Genomic DNA, 23,744 nt, shown 5'->3' with positions numbered 1-23,744 from the left:
TCTCAGGCTGTCTCTCACCTGATGGCTGTCACTTCTATCTGCACTCTCTCTGCCCAGGAGATGTTACTGAGAGTGTCAAACACAACCTGTATCCCAGCCTGAAGAAAAGAGACACGTCACTCAGCGAGACCTCCCCCCATCTTCTCCCTCTGCACTGTGTGCCTCTTCCCCCCCCCCTCTCCCCCCCTCTCCCCCCCCCCTCCTCTCCCCTCCCCTCTCCCCTCCCCTCTCCCCCCCTCGCCTCCCCTCTCCCCCCCTCGCCTCCCCTCGCCTCCCCTCGCCTCCCCTCTCCTCCCCTCTCCCCCCTCGCCTCCCCTCTCCTCCCCTCTCCTCCCCTCTCCCCCCCTCGCCTCCCCTCCCCCCCTCGCCTCCCCTCGCCTCCCCTCTCCCCCCCTCGCCTCCCCTCTCCTCCCCTCGCCTCCCCTCTCCTCCCCTCGCCCCCCCTCGCCTCCCCCTCTCACCCGCGCTCCGTGTCTCAGCACAGGGTGGCTCACGTTACACATCAGGTTTTGTGGCTGCGACTCCCGGCAGCTCAGGGACATCCGATAGGAAGCCTGGGGACGCGGGGGGGTCTTATTACATCACCAGTTTCGTGTCACAAGGCCCCCCACCCCTCGCGTGTCACATGGCCCCCCACCCCTCGCGTGTCACATGGCCTCCCGTGGTACCTGCGTGACGTTGGCCTTGCGGAAGGACAGTCCGGGGGGGTAGGTGACCCTCAGGGTGGCCAGGTGACCGTCCTCACCCGTGTTCTGTAGCTCCAGGAACACGGAGAGAGAAGCCGCGTCACGCACAACCAGCTGCGTGTCCCTGCAACACGGAGTGACACACAGGGACACAACATGTCACACAGCGCGGTGACACACAGGGACACAACATGTCACACAGCGCGGTGACACACAGGGACACAACATGTCACACAGCGCGGTGACACACAGGGACACAACATGTCACACAGCGCGGTGACACACAGGGACACAGCATGTCACACAGCGCGGTGACACACAGGGACACATCATGTCACACAGCGTGGTGACACACAGGGACACATCATGTCACACAGCGCGGTGACACACAGGGACACAACATGTCACACAGCGCGGTGACACACAGGGACACAACATGTCACACAGCGCGGTGACACACAGGGACACAGCATGTCACACAGCGCGGTGACACACAGGGACACATCATGTCACACAGCGTGGTGACACACAGGGACACATCATGTCACACAACACGGTGACACACAGGGACACAGCATGTCACACAGCGCGGTGACACACAGGGACACATCATGTCACACAGCGTGGTGACACACAGGGACACATCATGTCACACAGCGCGGTGACACACAGGGACACAACATGTCACACAGCGCGGTGACACACAGGGACACAACATGTCACACAGCGTGGTGACACACAGGGACACATCATGTCACACAGCGTGGTAACACACAGGGACACATCATGTCACACAGCACGGTGACACACAGGGACACAACATGTCACACAGCGTGGTGACACACAGGGACACATCATGTCACACAGCGTGGTGACACACAGGGACACATCATGTCACACAGCGTGGTGACACACAGGGACACATCATGTCACACAGCGTGGTGACACACGGACACATCATGTCACACAGCGCGGTGACACACAGGGACACAACATGTCACACAGCGTGGTGACACACAGGGACACAACATGTCACACAGCGCGGTGACACACAGGGACACAGCATGTCACACAGCGCGGTGACACACAGGGACACATCATGTCACACAGCGTGGTGACACACAGGGACACATCATGTCACACAACACGGTGACACACAGGGACACAACATGTCACACAGCGCGGTGACACACAGGGACACAGCATGTCACACAGCGCGGTGACACACAGGGACACATCATGTCACACAGCGTGGTGACACACAGGGACACATGTCACACAGCGTGGTGACACACAGGGACACATGTCACACAGCGTGGTGACACACAGGGACACATCATGTCACACAGCGCGGTGACACACAGGGACACAACATGTCACACAGCGCGGTGACACACAGGGACACAACATGTCACACAGCGTGGTGACACACAGGGACACATCATGTCACACAGCGTGGTAACACACAGGGACACATGTCACACAGCGCGGTGACACACAGGGACACAACATGTCACACAGCGTGGTGACACACAGGGACTCATCATGTCACACAGCACGGTGACACACAGGGACACAACATGTCACACAGCGTGGTGACACACAGGGACACATCATGTCACACAGCGTGGTGACACACAGGGACACATCATGTCACACAGCGTGGTGACACACGGACACATCATGTCACACAGCGCGGTGACACACAGGGACACAACATGTCACACAGCGTGGTGACACACAGGGACACAACATGTCACACAGCGCGGTGACACACAGGGACACAACATGTCACACAGCGCGGTGACACACAGGGACACAACATGTCACACAGCGTGGTGACACACAGGGACACATCATGTCACACAGCGTGGTGACACACGGACACATCATGTCACACAGCGCGGTGACACACAGGGACACAACATGTCACACAGCGTGGTGACACACAGGGACACAACATGTCACACAGCGCGGTGACACACAGGGACACATCATGTCACACAGCGTGGTGACACACAGGGACACATCATGTCACACAGCGCGGTGACACACAGGGACACAACATGTCACACAGCGCGGTGACACACAGGGACACAACATGTCACACAGCGCGGTGACACACAGGGACACAGCATGTCACACAGCGCGGTGACACACAGGGACACATCATGTCACACAGCGTGGTGACACACGGACACATCATGTCACACAGCGCGGTGACACACAGGGACACAACATGTCACACAGCGTGGTGACACACAGGGACACAACATGTCACACAGCGCAGTGACACACAGGGACACAACATGTCACACAGTGCGGTGACACACAGGGACACAACATGTCACACAGCGTTGTGACACACAGGGACACAACATGTCACACAGCGCGGTGACACACAGGGACACAACATGTCACACAACACGGTGACACACAGGGACACAACATGTCACACAACACGGTGACAAACGGACACATCATGTCACACAGCGTGGTGACACACAGGGACACATCATGTCACACAGCGCTGTGACACACAGGGACACATCATGTCACACAGCGTGGTGACACACAGGGACACATCATGTCACACAGCGCGGTGACACACAGGGACACATCATGTCACACAGCGTGGTGAACCACAGGGACACAACATGTCACACAGCGTGGTGACACACAGGGACACATGTCACACAGCGCGGTGACACACAGGGACACAACATGTCACACAGCGTGGTGACACACGGACACATCATGTCACACAGCGTGGTGACACACAGGGACACAACATGTCACACAGCGTGGTGACACACAGGGACACATGTCACACAGCGCGGTGACACACAGGGACACAACATGTCACACAGCGCGGTGACACACAGGGACACAACATGTCACACAGCGCGGTGACACACAGGGACACAACATGTCACACAGCGCGGTGACACACAGGGACACAACATGTCACACAACACGGTGACAAACGGACACAACATGTCACACAGCGTGGTGACACACAGGGACACATCATGTCACACAGCGTGGTGACACACAGGGACACAATATGTCACACAGCGTGGTGACACACAGGGACACATCATGTCACACAGCGTGGTGACACACAGGGACACAACATGTCACACAACACGGTGACACACAGGGACACAGCATGTCACACAGCGCGGTGACACACAGGGACACATCATGTCACACAGCGTGGTGACACACAGGGACACATCATGTCACACAGCGCGGTGACACACAGGGACACAGCATGTCACACAGTGCGGTGACACACAGGGACACATCATGTCACACAACACGGTGACACACAGGGACACAGCATGTCACACAGCGCGGTGACACACAGGGACACAACATGTCACACAGCGTGGTGACACACAGGGACACATCATGTCACACAGCGTGGTGACACACAGGGACACAACATGTCACACAGCGTGGTGACACACAGGGACACATCATGTCACACAGCGTGGTGACACACGGACACATGTCACACAGCGCGGTGACACACAGGGACACAACATGTCACACAGAGCGGTGACACACAGGGACACAACATGTCACACAGCGTGGTGACACACAGGGACACATCATGTCACACAGCGTGGTGACACACAGGGACACAACATGTCACACAACACGGTGACACACAGGGACACATCATGTCACACAGCGTGGTGACACACAGGGACACATCATGTCACACAGCATGGTGACACACAGGGACACAACATGTCACACAGCGTGGTGACACACAGGGACACATCATGTCACACAGCGTGGTGACACAGGGACACATCATGTCACACAGCGTGGTGACACACAGGGACACAACATGTCACACAGCGTGGTGACACACAGGGACACATCATGTCACACAGCGCGGTGACACACAGGGACACAACATGTCACACAGCGTGGTGACACACAGGGACACATCATGTCACACAGCGTGGTGACACACAGGGACACATCATGTCACACAGCGTGGTGACACACAGGGACACATCATGTCACACAGCGTGGTGACAAACGGACACATCATGTCACACAGCGTGGTGACACACAGGGACACAACATGTCACACAGCGCGGTGACACACAGGGACACATCATGTCACACAGCGCGGTGACACACAGGGACACAACATGTCACACAGCGTGGTGACACACAGGGACACAACATGTCACACAGCGCGGTGACACACAGGGACACAACATGTCACACAGCGTGGTGACACACAGGGACACATCATGTCACACAGCGTGGTGACACAGGGACACATCATGTCACACAGCGCGGTGACACACAGGGACACAACATGTCACACAGCGTGGTGACACACAGGGACACAACATGTCACACAGCGTGGTGACACAGGGACACATCATGTCACACAGCGTGGTGACACACAGGGACACATCATGTCACACAGCGTGGTGACTCACAGGGACACAACATGTCACACAGCGTGGTGACACACAGGGACACAACATGTCACACAGCGTGGTGACACACAGGGACACAACATGTCACACAGCGTGGTGACACACAGGGACACATCATGTCACACAGCGTGGTGACACACAGGGACACAACATGTCACACAGCGTGGTGACACACAGGGACACAACATGTCACACAGCGTGGTGACACAACGGGACACATCATGTCACACAGCGTGGTGACACACAGGGACACATCATGTCACACAGCGTGGTGACACACAGGGACACAACATGTCACACAGCGTGGTGACACAACGGGACACATCATGTCACACAGCGTGGTGACACACAGGGACACATCATGTCACACAGCGTGGTGACACACAGGGACACATCATGTCACACAGCGTGGTGACACACAGGGACACAACATGTCACACAGCGTGGTGACACACAGGGACACAACATGTCACACAGCGTGGTGACACAGGGACACATCATGTCACACAGCGTGGTGACACACAGGGACACATCATGTCACACAGCGCGGTGACTCACAGGGACACAACATGTCACACAGCGTGGTGACACACAGGGACACAACATGTCACACAGCGTGGTGACACACAGGGACACAACATGTCACACAGCGTGGTGACACACAGGGACACATCATGTCACACAGCGCGGTGACACACAGGGACACAACATGTCACACAGCGTGGTGACACACAGGGACACATCATGTCACACAGCGTGGTGACACACAGGGACACAACATGTCACACAACACGGCGACACACAGGGACACAACATGTCACACAACACGGTGACAAACGGACACATCATGTCACACAGCGTGGTGACACACAGGGACACAACATGTCACACAGCGCGGTGACACACAGGGACACATCATGTCACACAGCGCGGTGACACACAGGGACACATCATGTCACACAGCGTGGTGACACACAGGGACACATCATGTCACACAGCGTGGTGACACACAGGGACACAACATGTCACACAGCGTGGTGACACACAGGGACACATCATGTCACACAGCGCGGTGACACACAGGGACACAACATGTCACACAGCGTGGTGACACACGGACACATCATGTCACACAGCGTGGTGACACACAGGGACACAACATGTCACACAGCGTGGTGACACACAGGGACACAACATGTCACACAGCGCGGTGACACACAGGGACACAACATGTCACACAGCGCGGTGACACACAGGGACACAACATGTCACACAGCGCGGTGACACACAGGGACACAACATGTCACACAGCGCGGTGACACACAGGGACACAACATGTCACACAGCGTGGTGACACACAGGGACACAACATGTCACACAACACGGTGACAAACGGACACAACATGTCACACAGCGTGGTGACACACAGGGACACATCATGTCACACAGCGTGGTGACACACAGGGACACAACATGTCACACAGCGTGGTGACACACAGGGACACATCATGTCACACAGCGCGGTGACACACAGGGACACAACATGTCACACAGCGTGGTGACACACAGGGACACATCATGTCACACAGCGCGGTGACACACAGGGACACAACATGTCACACAGCGCAGTGACACACAGGGACACAACATGTCACACAACACGGTGACACACAGGGACACAACATGTCACACAACACGGTGACAAACGGACACATCATGTCACACAGCGTGGTGACACACAGGGACACAACATGTCACACAACACGGTGACACACAGGGACACATCATGTCACACAGCGCGGTGACACACAGGGACACAACATGTCACACAGCGTGGTGACACACAGGGACACATCATGTCACACAACACGGTGACACACAGGGACACAACATGTCACACAACACGGTGACAAACGGACACATGTCACACAGCGTGGTGACACACAGGGACACAACATGTCACACAACACGGTGACACACAGGGACACATCATGTCACACAGCGCGGTGACACACAGGGACACAACATGTCACACAGCGTGGTGACACACAGGGACACATCATGTCACACAGCGTGGTGACACACAGGGACACATCATGTCACACAGCGTGGTGACACACAGGGACACAACATGTCACACAGCGTGGTGACACACAGGGACACAACATGTCACACAGCGTGGTGACACACAGGGACACATCATGTCACACAGCGCGGTGACACACAGGGACACATCATGTCACACAGCGTGGTGACACACAGGGACACATCATGTCACACAGCGTGGTGACACACAGGGACACATCATGTCACACAGCGTGGTGACACACGGACACATCATGTCACACAGCGCGGTGACACACAGGGACACAACATGTCACACAGCGTGGTGACACACAGGGACACAACATGTCACACAGCGTGGTGACACACAGGGACACAACATGTCACACAGCGCGGTGACACACAGGGACACAACATGTCACACAGCGTGGTGACACACAGGGACACAACATGTCACACAGCGTGGTGACACACAGGGACACAACATGTCACACAGCGCGGTGACACACAGGGACACAACATGTCACACAACACGGCGACACACAGGGACACAACATGTCACACAACACGGTGACAAACGGACACATCATGTCACACAGCGTGGTGACACACAGGGACACAACATGTCACACAGCGCGGTGACACACAGGGACACATCATGTCACACAGCGCGGTGACACACAGGGACACATCATGTCACACAGCGTGGTGACACACAGGGACACATCATGTCACACAGCGCGGTGACACACAGGGACACATCATGTCACACAGCGTGGTGACACACAGGGACACAACATGTCACACAGCGTGGTGACACACAGGGACACATCATGTCACACAGCGCGGTGACACACAGGGACACAACATGTCACACAGCGTGGTGACACACGGACACATCATGTCACACAGTGTGGTGACACACAGGGACACAACATGTCACACAGCGTGGTGACACACAGGGACACAACATGTCACACAGCGCGGTGACACACAGGGACACAACATGTCACACAGCGCGGTGACACACAGGGACACAACATGTCACACAGCGCGGTGACACAGGGACACAACATGTCACACAGCGCGGTGACACACAGGGACACAACATGTCACACAGCGTGGTGACACACAGGGACACAACATGTCACACAACATGGTGACAAACGGACACAACATGTCACACAGCGTGGTGACACACAGGGACACATCATGTCACACAGCGTGGTGACACAGGGACACAACATGTCACACAGCGTGGTGACACACAGGGACACATCATGTCACACAGCGCGGTGACACACAGGGACACAACATGTCACACAGCGTGGTGACACACAGGGACACATCATGTCACACAGCGCGGTGACACACAGGGACACAACATGTCACACAGCGCGGTGACACACAGGGACACATCATGTCACACAACACGGTGACACACAGGGACACAACATGTCACACAACACGGTGACAAACGGACACATCATGTCACACAGCGTGGTGACACACAGGGACACAACATGTCACACAACACATTGACACACAGGGACACATCATGTCACACAGCGCGGTGACACACAGGGACACAACATGTCACACAGCGCGGTGACACACAGGGACACAACATGTCACACAGCGTGGTGACACACAGGGACACAACATGTCACACAGCGTGGTGACACACAGGGACACAACATGTCACACAGCGCGGTGACACACAGGGACACAACATGTCACACAGCGTGGTGACACACAGCGACACAACATGTCACACAACACGGTGACAAACGGACACAACATGTCACTCAGCATGGTGACACACAGGGACACAACATGTCACACAGCGTGGTGACACACAGGGACACAACATGTCACACAGCGCGGTGACACACAGGGACACAACATGTCACACAGCGTGGTGACACACAGGGACACAACATGTCACACAGCGCAGTGACACACAGGGACACAACATGTCACACAGCGTGGTGACACACAGGGACACAACATGTCACACAACACGGTGACAAACGGACACAACATGTCACACAGCGTGGTGACACACAGGGACACATCATGTCACACAGCGTGGTGACACACAGGGACACAACATGTCACACAGCGTGGTGACACACAGGGACACATCATGTCACACAGCGCGGTGACACACAGGGACACAACATGTCACACAGCGTGGTGACACACAGGGACACATCATGTCACACAGCGCGGTGACACACAGGGACACAACATGTCACACAGCGCGGTGACACACAGGGACACAACATGTCACACAACACGGTGACAAACGGACACATCATGTCACACAGCGTGGTGACACACAGGGACACAACATGTCACACAACACGTGACACACAGGGACACATCATGTCACACAGCGCGGTGACACACAGGGACACAACATGTCACACAGCGTGGTGACACACAGGGACACATCATGTCACACAACACGGTGACACACAGGGACACAACATGTCACACAACACGGTGACAAACGGACACATCATGTCACACAGCGTGGTGACACACAGGGACACAACATGTCACACAACACGATGACACACAGGGACACATCATGTCACACAGCGCGGTGACACACAGGGACACAACATGTCACACAGCGCGGTGACACACAGGGACACAACATGTCACACAGCGTGGTGACACACAGGGACACAACATGTCACACAACACGGTGACACACAGGGACACAACATGTCACACAGCGTGGTGACACACAGCGACACAACATGTCACACAACACGGTGACAAACGGACACAACATGTCACACAGCGTGGTGACACACAGGGACACAACATGTTACACAGCGTGGTGACACACAGGGACACAACATGTCACACAGCGTGGTGACACACAGGGACACATCATGTCACACAGCGTGGTGACACACAGGGACACAACATGTCACACAGCGCGGTGACACACAGGGACACAACATGTCACACAGCGCGGTGACACACAGGGACACATCATGTCACACAGCGCGGTGACACACAGGGACACAACATGTCACACAGCGCGGTGACACACAGGGACACAACATGTCACACAGCGCGGTGACACACAGGGACACAACATGTCACACAGCGTGGTGACACACAGGGACACAACATGTCACACAGCGCGGTGACACACAGGGACACAACATGTCACACAGCGTGGTGACACACAGGGACACAACATGTCACACAACACGGTGACACACAGGGACACAACATGTCACACAGCTTGGTGACACACAGGGACACAACATGTCACACAGCGTGGTGACACACAGCGACACAACATGTCACACAACACGGTGACAAACGGACACCACATGTCACACAGCGTGGTGACACACAGGGACACAACATGTCACACAGCGTGGTGACACACAGGGACACAACATGTCACACAGCGCGGTGACACACAGGGACACATCATGTCACACAGCGTGGTGACACACAGGGACACATCATGTCACACAGCGCGGTGACACACAGGGACACAACATGTCACACAGCGCGGTGACACACAGGGACACATCATGTCACACAGCGCGGTGACACACAGGGACACAACATGTCACACAGCGCGGTGACACACAGGGACACAACATGTCACACAGCGCGGTGACACACAGGGACACAACATGTCACACAGCGTGGTGACACACAGGGACACAACATGTCACACAGCGCGGTGACACACAGGGACACAACATGTCACACAGCGCGGTGACACACAGGGACACATCATGTCACACAGCGTGGTGACACACAGGGACACAACATGTCACACAGCGTGGTGACACACAGGGACACATCATGTCACACAGCGCGGTGACACACAGGGACACAACATGTCACACAACACGGTGACAAACGGACACATCATGTCACACAGCGTGGTGACACACAGGGACACATCATGTCACACAGCGTGGTGAGACACAGGGACACATCATGTCACACAACACGGTGACAAACGGACACATGTCACACAGCGTGGTGACACACAGGGACACATCATGTCACACAGCGTGGTGACACACAGGGACACATCATGTCACAAAGCGCGGTGACACACAGGGACACAACATGTCACACAGCGCGGTGACACACAGGGTCACAACATGTCACACAACACGGTGACAAACGGACACATCATGTCACAAAGCGTGGTGACACACAGGGACACATCATGTCACACAGCGTGGTGACACACAGGGACACATCATGTCACACAACACGGTGACAAACGGACACAACATGTCACACAGCGTGGTGACACACAGGGACACATCATGTCACACAGCGTGGTGACACACAGGGACACATCTTGTCACACAACACGGTGACACACAGGGACACATCATGTCACACAACACGGTGACAAACGGACACAACATGTCACACAGCGCGGTGACACACAGGGACACATCATGTCACACAACGTGGTGACACACGGACACATCATGTCACACAGCGCGGTGACACACAGGGACACATCATGTCACACAGCGCGGTGACTCACAGGGACACAACATGTCACACAGCGTGGTGACACACAGGGACACATCATGTCACACAGCGCGGTGACACACAGGGACACATCATGTCACACAGCGTGGTGACACACAGGGACACATCATGTCACACAGCGCGGTGACACACAGGGACACATCATGTCACACAGCGCGGTGACACACAGGGACACATGTCACACAGCGCGGTGACACACAGGGACACATCATGTCACACAGCGTGGTGACACACAGGGACACATCATGTCACACAGCGCGGTGACACACAGGGACACATGTCATACAGCGTGGTGACACACAGGGACACATCATGTCACACAGCGTGGTGACACACAGGGACACAACATGTCACACAGCGTGGTGACACACAGGGACACAACATGTCACACAGCGCGGTGACACACAGGGACACAACATGTCACACAGCGTGGTGACACACAGGGACACATCATGTCACACAGCGCGGTGACACACAGGGACACAACATGTCACACAGCGTGGTGACACACAGGGACACATCATGTCACACAGCGCGGTGACACACAGGGACACATCATGTCACACAGCGCGGTGACACACAGGGACATATCATGTCACACAGCGCGGTGACACACAGGGACACAACATGTCACACAGCGTGGTGACACACAGGGACACAACATGTCACACAGCGTGGTGACACACAGGGACACAACATGTCACACAGCGCGGTGACACAGGGACACAGCATGTCACACAGCGCGGTGACACACAGGGACACATCATGTCACACAGCGTGGTGACACACAGGGACACATCATGTCACACAGCATGGTGACACACAGGGACACATCATGTCACACAGCGCGGTGACACACAGGGACACAACATGTCACACAGCGTGGTGACACAGGGACACATCATGTCACACAGCGTGGTGACACAGGGATACATCATGTCACACAGCGTGGTGACACACAGGGACACATCATGTCACACAGCGCGGTGACACACAGGGACACATCATGTCACACAGCGCGGTGACACACAGGGACACATCATGTCACACAGCGTGGTGACACACAGGGACACATCATGTCACACAGCGCGGTGACACACAGGGACACATCATGTCACACAGCGCGGTGACACACAGGGACACATCATGTCACACAGCGTGGTGACACACAGGGACACATCATGTCACACAGCGCGGTGACACACAGGGACACATCATGTCACACAGCGCGGTGACACACAGGGACACCATGTCACACAGCGTGGTGACACACAGGGACACATCATGTCACACAGCGTGGTGACACACAGGGACACATCATGTCACACAGCGTGGTGACACACAGGGACACATCATGTCACACAGCGCGGTGACACACAGGGACACAACATGTCACACAGCGTGGTGACACAGGGACACATCATGTCACAAAGCGCGGTGACAAAAGGACACAACATGTCACACAGCATGGTGACACACAGGGACACATCATGTCACACAGCGTGGTGACACACAGGGACACAACATGTCACACAGCGTGGTGACACACAGGGACACAACATGTCACACAGCGCTGTGACACACAGGGACACATCATGTCACACAGCGTGGTGACACACAGGGACACATGTCACACAGCGTGGTGACACACAGGGACACATCATGTCACACAGCGTGGTGACACACAGGGACACAGCATGTCACACAGCGTGGTGACACACAGGGACACATCATGTCACACAGCGTGGTGACACACAGGGACACATCATGTCACACAGCGTGGTGACACACAGGGACACATCATGTCACACAGCGTGGTGACACACAGGGACACAACATGTCACACAGCATGGTGACACACAGGGACACAACATGTCACACAGCGTGGTGACACACAGGGACACATCATGTCACACAGCGTGGTGACACACAGGGACACAACATGTCACACAGCGTGGTGACACACAGGAACACATCATGTCACACAGCGCGGTGACACACAGGGACACAGCATGTCACACAGCGTGGTGACACAGGGACACATCATGTCACACAGCGTGGTGACAAACGGACACAACATGTCACTCAGCGTGGTGACACACAGGGACACAGCATGTCACACAGCGTGGTGACACACAGGGACACATCATGTCACACAGCGTGGTGACACACAGGGACACATCATGTCACACAGCGTGGTGACACACAGGGACACATCATGTCACACAGCGTGGTGACACACAGGGACACAACATGTCACACAGCGTGGTGACACACAGGGACACATCATGTGACACAGCGTGGTGACACACAGGGACACTTGTCACACAGCGTGGTGACACACAGGGACACATCATGTCACACAGCGTGCTGACACACAGGGACACAACATGTCACACAGCGTGGTGACACACAGGGACACATCATGTCACACAGCGTGGTGACACACAGGGACACAGCATGTCACACAGCGTGGTGACACACAGGGACACATCATGTCACACAGCGTGGTGACACACAGGGACACATCATGTCACACAGCGCGGTGACACACAGGGACACAGCATGTCACACAGCGTGGTGACACACAGGGACACATCATGTCACACAGCGTGGTAACACACAGGGACACATCATGTCACACAGCGCGGTGACACACAGGGACACATCATGTCACACAGCGCGGTGACACACAGGGACACATCATGTCACACAGCGTGGTGACACACAGGGACACATCATGTCACACAGCGCGGTGACACACAGGTACACATCATGTCACACAGCGCGGTGACACACAGGGACACATCATGTCACACAGCGTGGTGACACACAGGGACACATCATGTCACACAGCGTGGTGACACACAGGGACACATCATGTCACACAGCGCGGTGACACACAGGGACACATCATGTCACACAGCGTGGTGACACACAGGGACACATCATGTCACACAGCGTGGTGACACACAGGGACACATGTCATACAGCGCGGTGACACACAGGGACACAACATGTCACACAGCGTGGTGACACACAGGGACACATCATGTCACACAGCGTGGTGACACACAGGGACACAACATGTCACAAAGCGCGGTGACAAACGGACACAACATGTCACACAGCATGGTGACACACAGGGACACATCATGTCACACAGCGTGGTGACACACAGGGACACAACATGTCACACAGCGTGGTGACACACAGGGACACATCATGTCACACAGCGTGGTGACACACAGGGACACATGTCACACAGCGTGGTGACACACAGGGACACATCATGTCACACAGCGTGGTGACACACAGGGACACAGCATGTCACACAGCGTGGTGACACACAGGGACACATCATGTCACACAGCGCGGTGACACACAGGTACACATCATGTCACACAGCGCGGTGACACACAGGGACACATCATGTCACACAGCGCGGTGACACACAGGTACACATCATGTCACACAGCGCGGTGACACACAGGGACACATCATGTCACACAGCGTGGTGACACACAGGGACACATCATGTCACACAGCGCGGTGACACACAGGGACACAACATGTCACACAGCGTGGTGACACACAGGGACACATCATGTCACACAGCGTGGTGACACACAGGGACACATCATGTCACACAGCGTGGTGACACACAGGGACACATCATGTCACACAGCGTGGTGACACACAGGGACACAACATGTCACACAGCATGGTGACACACAGGGACACAACATGTCACACAGCGTGGTGACACACAGGGACACATCATGTCACACAGCGTGGTGACACAGGGACACATCATGTCACACAGCGTGGTGACAAACCGACACAACATGTCACTCAGCGTGGTGACACACAGGGACACAGCATGTCACACAGCGTGGTGACACACAGGGACACAGCATGTCACACAGCGTGGTGACACAGGGACACAGCATGTCACACAGCGTGCTGACACACAGGGACACATCATGTCACACAGCGTGGTGACACACAGGGACACAACATGTCACACAGCGTGGTGACACACAGGGACACATCATGTCACACAGCGCGGTGACACACAGGGACACATCATGTCACACAGCGTGCTGACACACAGGGACACAACATGTCACACAGCGTGGTGACACACAGGGACACATCATGTCACACAGCGTGGTGACACACAGGGACACAGCATGTCACACAGCGTGGTGACACACAGGGACACATCATGTCACACAGCGCGGTGACTCACAGGGACACAACATGTCACACAGCGTGGTGACACACAGGGACACAGCATGTCACACAGCGTGGTGACACACAGGGACACATCATGTCACACAGCGTGGTGACACACAGGGACACATCATGTCACATAGCGTGGTGACACACAGGGACACAACATGTCACACAGCGTGGTGACACACAGGGACACATCATGTCACACAGCGCGGTGACACACAGGGACACAGCATGTCACACAGCATGGTGACACACAGGGACACATCATGTCACACAGCGTGGTGACACACAGGGACACATCATGTCACACAGCGTGGTGACACACAGGGACACATCATGTCACACAGCGTGGTGACACACAGGGACACATGTCATACAGCGCGGTGACACACAGGGACACAACATGTCACACAGTGTGGTGACACAGAGACACATCATGTCACACAACGTGGTGACACACGGACACATCATGTCACACAGCGTGGTGACACACAGGGACACATCATGTCACACAGCGTGGTGACACACAGGGACACATCATGTCACACAGCGCGGTGACACACAGGTACACATCATGTCACACAGCGCGGTGACACACAGGGACACATCATGTCACACAACGTGTGACAAACGGACACAACATGTCACACAGCGTGGTGACACACAGGGACACAACATGTCACACAGCGTGGTGACACACAGGGACACATCATGTCACACAGCGTGGTGACACACAGGGACACAGCATGTCACACAGCGTGGTGACACACAGGGACACATCATGTCACACAACGTGTGACAAACGGACACAACATGTCACACAGCGTGGTGACACACAGGGACACATCATGTCACACAGCGTGGTGACACACAGGGACACATCATGTCACACAGCGTGGTGACACACAGGGACACAACATGTCACACAGCGCGGTGACACACAGGGACACAGCATGTCACACAGCGTGGTGACACACAGGGACACATCATGTCACACAGCGTGGTGACACACGGACACATCATGTCACACAGCGTGGTGACACACAGGGACACATCATGTCACACAGCGTGGTGACACACAGGGACACATCATGTCACACAGCGCGGTGACACACAGGTACACATCATGTCACACAGCGCGGTGACACACAGGGACACATCATGTCACACAGCGTGGTGACACACAGGGACACATCATGTCACACAGCGTGGTGACACACAGGGACACATCATGTCACACAGCGTGGTGACACACAGGGACACATCATGTCACACAGCGCGGTGACACACAGGGACACATCATGTCACACAGCGTGGTGACACACAGGGACACATCATGTCACACAGCGTGGTGACACACAGGGACACATCATGTCACACAGCGTGGTGACACACAGGGACACATCATGTCACACAGCGTGGTGACACACAGGGACACAACATGTCACACAGCATGGTGACACACAGGGACACAACATGTCACACAGCGTGGTGACACACAGGGACACATCATGTCACACAGCGTGGTGACACACAGGGACACATCATGTCACACAGCGTGGTGACAAACGGACACAACATGTCACTCAGCGTGGTGACACACAGGGACACAGCATGTCACACAGCGTGGTGACACACAGGGACACAGCATGTCACACAGCGTGGTGACACAGGGACACAGCATGTCACACAGCGTGCTGACACACAGGGACACATCATGTGACACAGCGTGGTGACACACAGGGACACAACATGTCACACAGCGTGGTGACACACAGGGACACATCATGTCACACAGCGTGCTGACACACAGGGACACAGCATGTCACACAGCGTGGTGACACACAGGGACACATCATGTCACACAGCGCGGTGACTCACAGGGACACAACATGTCACACAGCGTGGTGACACACAGGGACACAGCATGTCACACAGCGTGGTGACACACAGGGACACATCATGTCACACAGCGCGGTGACACACAGGGACACATCATGTCACACAGCGTGGTGACACACAGGGACACAACATGTCACACAGCGCGGTGACACACAGGGACACATCATGTCACACAGCGTGGTGACACACAGGGACACAACATGTCACACAGCGTGGTGACACACAGGGACACATCATGTCACACAGCGTGGTGACACACAGGGACACAACATGTCACACAGCGTGGTGACACACAGGGACACATCATGTCACACAGCGCGGTGACACACAGGGACACATCATGTCACACAGCGTGGTGACACACAGGGACACAACATGTCACACAGCGTGGTGACACACAGGGACACATCATGTCACACAGCGTGGTGACACACAGGGACACAACATGTCACACAGCGTGGTGACACACAGGGACACAACATGTCACACAGCGTGGTGACACACAGGGACACAGCATGTCACACAGCGTGGTGACACACAGGGACACATCATGTCACACAGCGCGGTGACACACAGGGACACATCATGTCACACAGCGTGGTGACACACAGGGACACAACATGTCACACAGCGTGGTGACACACAGGGACACATCATGTCACAAAGCGTGGTGACACACAGGGACACAACATGTCACACAGCGTGGTGACACACAGGGACACATCATGTCACACAGCGTGGTGACACACAGGGACACATCATGTCACACAGCATGGTGACACACAGGGACACAACATGTCACACAGCGTGGTGACACACAGGGACACATCATGTCACACAGCGTGGTGACACACAGGGACACATCATGTCACACAGCGTGGTGACACACAGGGACACATCATGTCACACAGCGTGGTGACACACAGGGACACATCATGTCACACAGCGTGGTGACACACGGACACATCATGTCACACAGCGCGGTGACAAACAGGGACACATCATGTCACACAGCGCGGTGACACACAGGGACACATCATGTCACACAGCGTGGTGACATACAGGGACACATCATGTCACACAGCGTGGTGACACACAGGGACACAACATGTCACACAGCGCGGTGACACACAGGGACACATCATGTCACACAGCGTGGTGACACACATGGACACATCATGTCACACAACGTGTGACAAACGGACACAACATGTCACACAGCGTGGTGACACACAGGGACACAACATGTCACACAGCGCGGTGACACACAGGGACACAGCATGTCACACAGCGTGGTGACACACAGGGACACATCATGTCACACAGCGTGGTGACACACGGACACATCATGTCACACAGCGTGGTGACACACAGGGACACAACATGTCACACAGCGCGGTGACACACAGGGACACAACATGTCACACAGCGTGGTGACACACGGACACATCATGTCACACAGCGTGGTGACACACAGGGACACAACATGTCACACAGCGCGGTGACACACAGGGACACATCATGTCACACAACGTGTGACAAACGGACACAACATGTCACACAGCGTGGTGACACACAGGGACACAACATGTCACACAGCGTGGTGACACACAGGGACACATCATGTCACACAGCGTGGTGACACACAGGGACACAGCATGTCACACAGCGTGGTGACACACAGGGACACATCATGTCACACAGCGTGGTGACACACAGGGACACATCATGTCACACAGCGTGGTGACACAGGGACACATCATGTCACACAGCGTGGTGACACACAGGGACACATCATGTCACACAGCGTGGTGACACACAGGGACACAACATGTCACACAGCGCGGTGACACACAGGGACACAACATGTCACACAGCGCGGTGACACACAGGGACACATCATGTCACACAGCGCGGTGACACACAGGGACACAACATGTCACACAGCGCGGTGACACACAGGGACACATCATGTCACACAGCGCGGTGACACACAGGGACACATCATGTCACACAGCGCGGTGACACACAGGGACACATCATGTCACACAGCGTGGTGACACACAGGGACACATGTCACACAGCGTGGTGACACACAGGGACACAACATGTCACACAGCGTGGTGACAAACGGACACATCATGTCACACAATACGGTGACACACAGGGACACAACATGTCACACAGCGTGGTGACACACAGGGACACAGCATGTCACACAGCGTGGTGACACACAGGGACACATCATGTCACACAGCGTGGTGACACACAGGGACACATCATGTCACACAGCGTGGTGACACACAGGGACACATCATGTCACACAGCGTGGTGACACACAGGGACACATCATGTCACACAGCGTGGTGACACACAGGGACACATCATGTCACACAGCGTGGTGACACACAGGGACACATCATGTCACACAGCGTGGTGACACACAGGGACACATCATGTCACACAGCGCGGTGACACACAGGGACACATCATGTCACACAGCGTGGTGACACACAGGGACACATCATGTCACACAACGTGTGACAAACGGACACAACATGTCACACAGCGTGGTGACACAGGGACACAACATGTCACACAGCGTGGTGACACACAGGGACACATCATGTCACGCAGCGCGGTGACACACAGGGACACATCATGTCACACAGCGTGGTGACACAAAGGGACACATCATGTCACACAGCGTGGTGACACACAGGGACACATCATGTCACGCAGCGCGGTGACACACAGGGACACATCATGTCACACAGCGCGGTGACACACAGGGACACATCATGTCACACAGCGTGGTGACACACAGGGACACAACATGTCACACAGCGCGGTGACACACAGGGACACATCATGTCACACAGCGTGGTGACACACAGGGACACAACATGTCACACAGCGTGGTGACACACAGGGACACAACATGTCTCACAGCGTGGTGACACACAGGGACACAGCATGTCTCACAGCGTGGTGACACACAGGGACACAGCATGTCACACAGCGCGGTGACACACAGGGACACAGCATGTCACACAGCGCGGTGACACACAGGGACACATCATGTCACACAGCGCGGTGACACACAGGGACACATCATGTCACACAGCGTGGTGACACAGGGACACATCATGTCACACAGCGCGGTGACACACAGGGACACAGCATGTCACACAGCGTGGTGACACACAGGGACACAACATGTCACACAGCGTGGTGACACACAGCGACACAACATGTCACACAACACGGTGACAAACGGACACAACATGTCACACAGCGTGGTGACACACAGGGACACAACATGTCACACAGCGTGGTGACACACAGCGACACAACATGTCACACAACACGGTGACAAACGGACACAACATGTCACACAGCGCGGTGACACACAGGGACACATCATGTCACACAACGTGTGACAAACGGACACAACATGTCACACAGCGTGGTGACACAGGGACACAACATGTCACACAGCGTGGTGACACACAGGGACACATCATGTCACGCAGCGCGGTGACACACAGGGACACATCATGTCACACAGCGTGGTGACACACAGGGACACATCATGTCACACAGCGCGGTGACACACAGGGACACATCATGTCACGCAGCGCGGTGACACACAGGGACACATCATGTCACACAGCGTGGTGACACACAGGGACACATTTCACACAGCGTGGTGACAAACGGACACATCATGTCACACAATACGGTGACACACAGGGACACAACATGTCACACAGCGTGGTGACACACAGGGACACATCATGTCACACAGCGTGGTGACACACAGGGACACAGCATGTCACACAGCGTGGTGACACACAGGGACACATCATGTCACACAGCGTGGTGACACACAGGGACACATCATGTCACACAGCGCGGTGACACACAGGGACACATCATGTCACACAGCGTGGTGACACACAGGGACACATCATGTCACACAGCGCGGTGACACACAGGGACACATCATGTCACACAGCGTGGTGACACACAGGGACACATCATGTCACACAGCGCGGTGACACACAGGGACACATCATGTCACACAGCGTGGTGACATACAGGGACACATCATGTCACACAGCGTGGTGACACACAGGGACACATCATGTCACACAGCGTGGTGACACACAGGGACACATCATGTCACACAGCGCGGTGACACACAGGGACACATCATGTCACACAGCGTGGTGACACACAGGGACACATCATGTCACACAGCGTGGTGACACAGGGACACATCATGTCACACAACGTGTGACAAACGGACACAACATGTCACACAGCGTGGTGACACAGGGACACATCATGTCACACAGCGTGGTGACACACAGGGACACATGTCACACAGCGTGGTGACACACGGACACATCATGTCACACAGCGTGGTGACACACAGGGACACAACATGTCACACAGTGTGGTGACACACAGGGACACAACATGTCACACAACGTGTGACAAACGGACACAACATTTCACACAGCGTGGTGACACAGGGACACATCATGTCACACAACGTGTGACAAACGGACACATCATGTCACACAGCGCGGTGACACACAGGGACACATCATGTCACACAGCGTGGTGACACACAGGGACACATCATGTCACACAGCGTGGTGACACACAGGGACACATCATGTCACACAGCGTGGTGACACACAGGGACACATCATGTCACACAGCGCGGTGACACACAGGGACACATCATGTCACACAGCGTGGTGACACACAGGGACACATCATGTCACACAGCGTGGTGACACAGGGACACATCATGTCACACAACGTGTGACAAACGGACACAACATGTCACACAGCGTGGTGACACAGGGACACATCATGTCACACAGCGTGGTGACACACAGGGACACATGTCACACAGCGTGGTGACACACGGACACATCATGTCACACAGCGTGGTGACACACAGGGACACAACATGTCACACAGTGTGGTGACACACAGGGACACAACATGTCACACAACGTGTGACAAACGGACACAACATTTCACACAGCGTGGTGACACAGGGACACATCATGTCACACAACGTGTGACAAACGGACACAACATGTCACACAGCGTGGTGACACAGGGACACATCATGTCACACAACGTGTGACAAACGGACACATCATATCACACAGCGCGGTGACACACAGGGACACATCATGTCACACAGCGCGGTGACACACAGGGACACATCATGTCACACAGCGTGGTGACACACAGGGACACATCATGTCACACAACGTGTTGTCACACAGCGCGGTGACACACAGGGACACAGCATGTCACACAGCGTGGTGACACACAGGGACACATCATGTCACACAGCGTGGTGACACACGGACACATCATGTCACACAGCGTGGTGACACACAGGGACACAACATGTCACACAGTGTGGTGACACACAGGGACACAACATGTCACACAGCATGGTGACACAGAGACACATCATGTCACACAGCGCGGTGACACACAGGGACACATCATGTCACACAGCGTGGTGACACACAGGGACACATCATGTCACACAGCGCGGTGACACACAGGGACACATCATGTCACACAGCGTGGTGACACACAGGGACACATCATGTCACACAGCGCGGTGACACACAGGGACACATCATGTCACACAGCGTGGTGACACACAGGGACACATCATGTCACACAGCACGGTGACACACAGGGACACAACATGTCACTCAGCGTGGTGACACACAGGGACACAACA

General features: G+C 55.1%; 1 protein-coding gene across 1 annotated transcript in view; it reads right to left on the bottom strand.

The window, feature by feature from the left end:
• The window catches only part of LOC142486784 (integrin alpha-L-like), a 92,209-nt gene that overhangs the window by 27,282 nt on the left and 41,183 nt on the right, over positions 1-23,744 (bottom strand). Inside the window, exons 13-15 of the mRNA XM_075585238.1 lie at positions 669-810; positions 462-554; positions 19-98 (exon numbers count right to left, since the gene is read on the bottom strand). Coding sequence (XP_075441353.1) covers positions 19-98; positions 462-554; positions 669-810 — 315 coding nt within the window. The remainder of the gene's footprint in view (positions 1-18; positions 99-461; positions 555-668; positions 811-23,744) is intronic.

The sequence above is a fragment of the Ascaphus truei genome, unplaced genomic scaffold (assembly GCF_040206685.1).
Source record: "Ascaphus truei isolate aAscTru1 unplaced genomic scaffold, aAscTru1.hap1 HAP1_SCAFFOLD_990, whole genome shotgun sequence".
Lineage (NCBI taxonomy): Eukaryota > Metazoa > Chordata > Amphibia > Anura > Ascaphidae > Ascaphus > Ascaphus truei.
The sequence above is the reverse complement of the archived record's forward strand: the minus strand, read 5'-3'. Positions and strand labels throughout refer to the sequence as shown.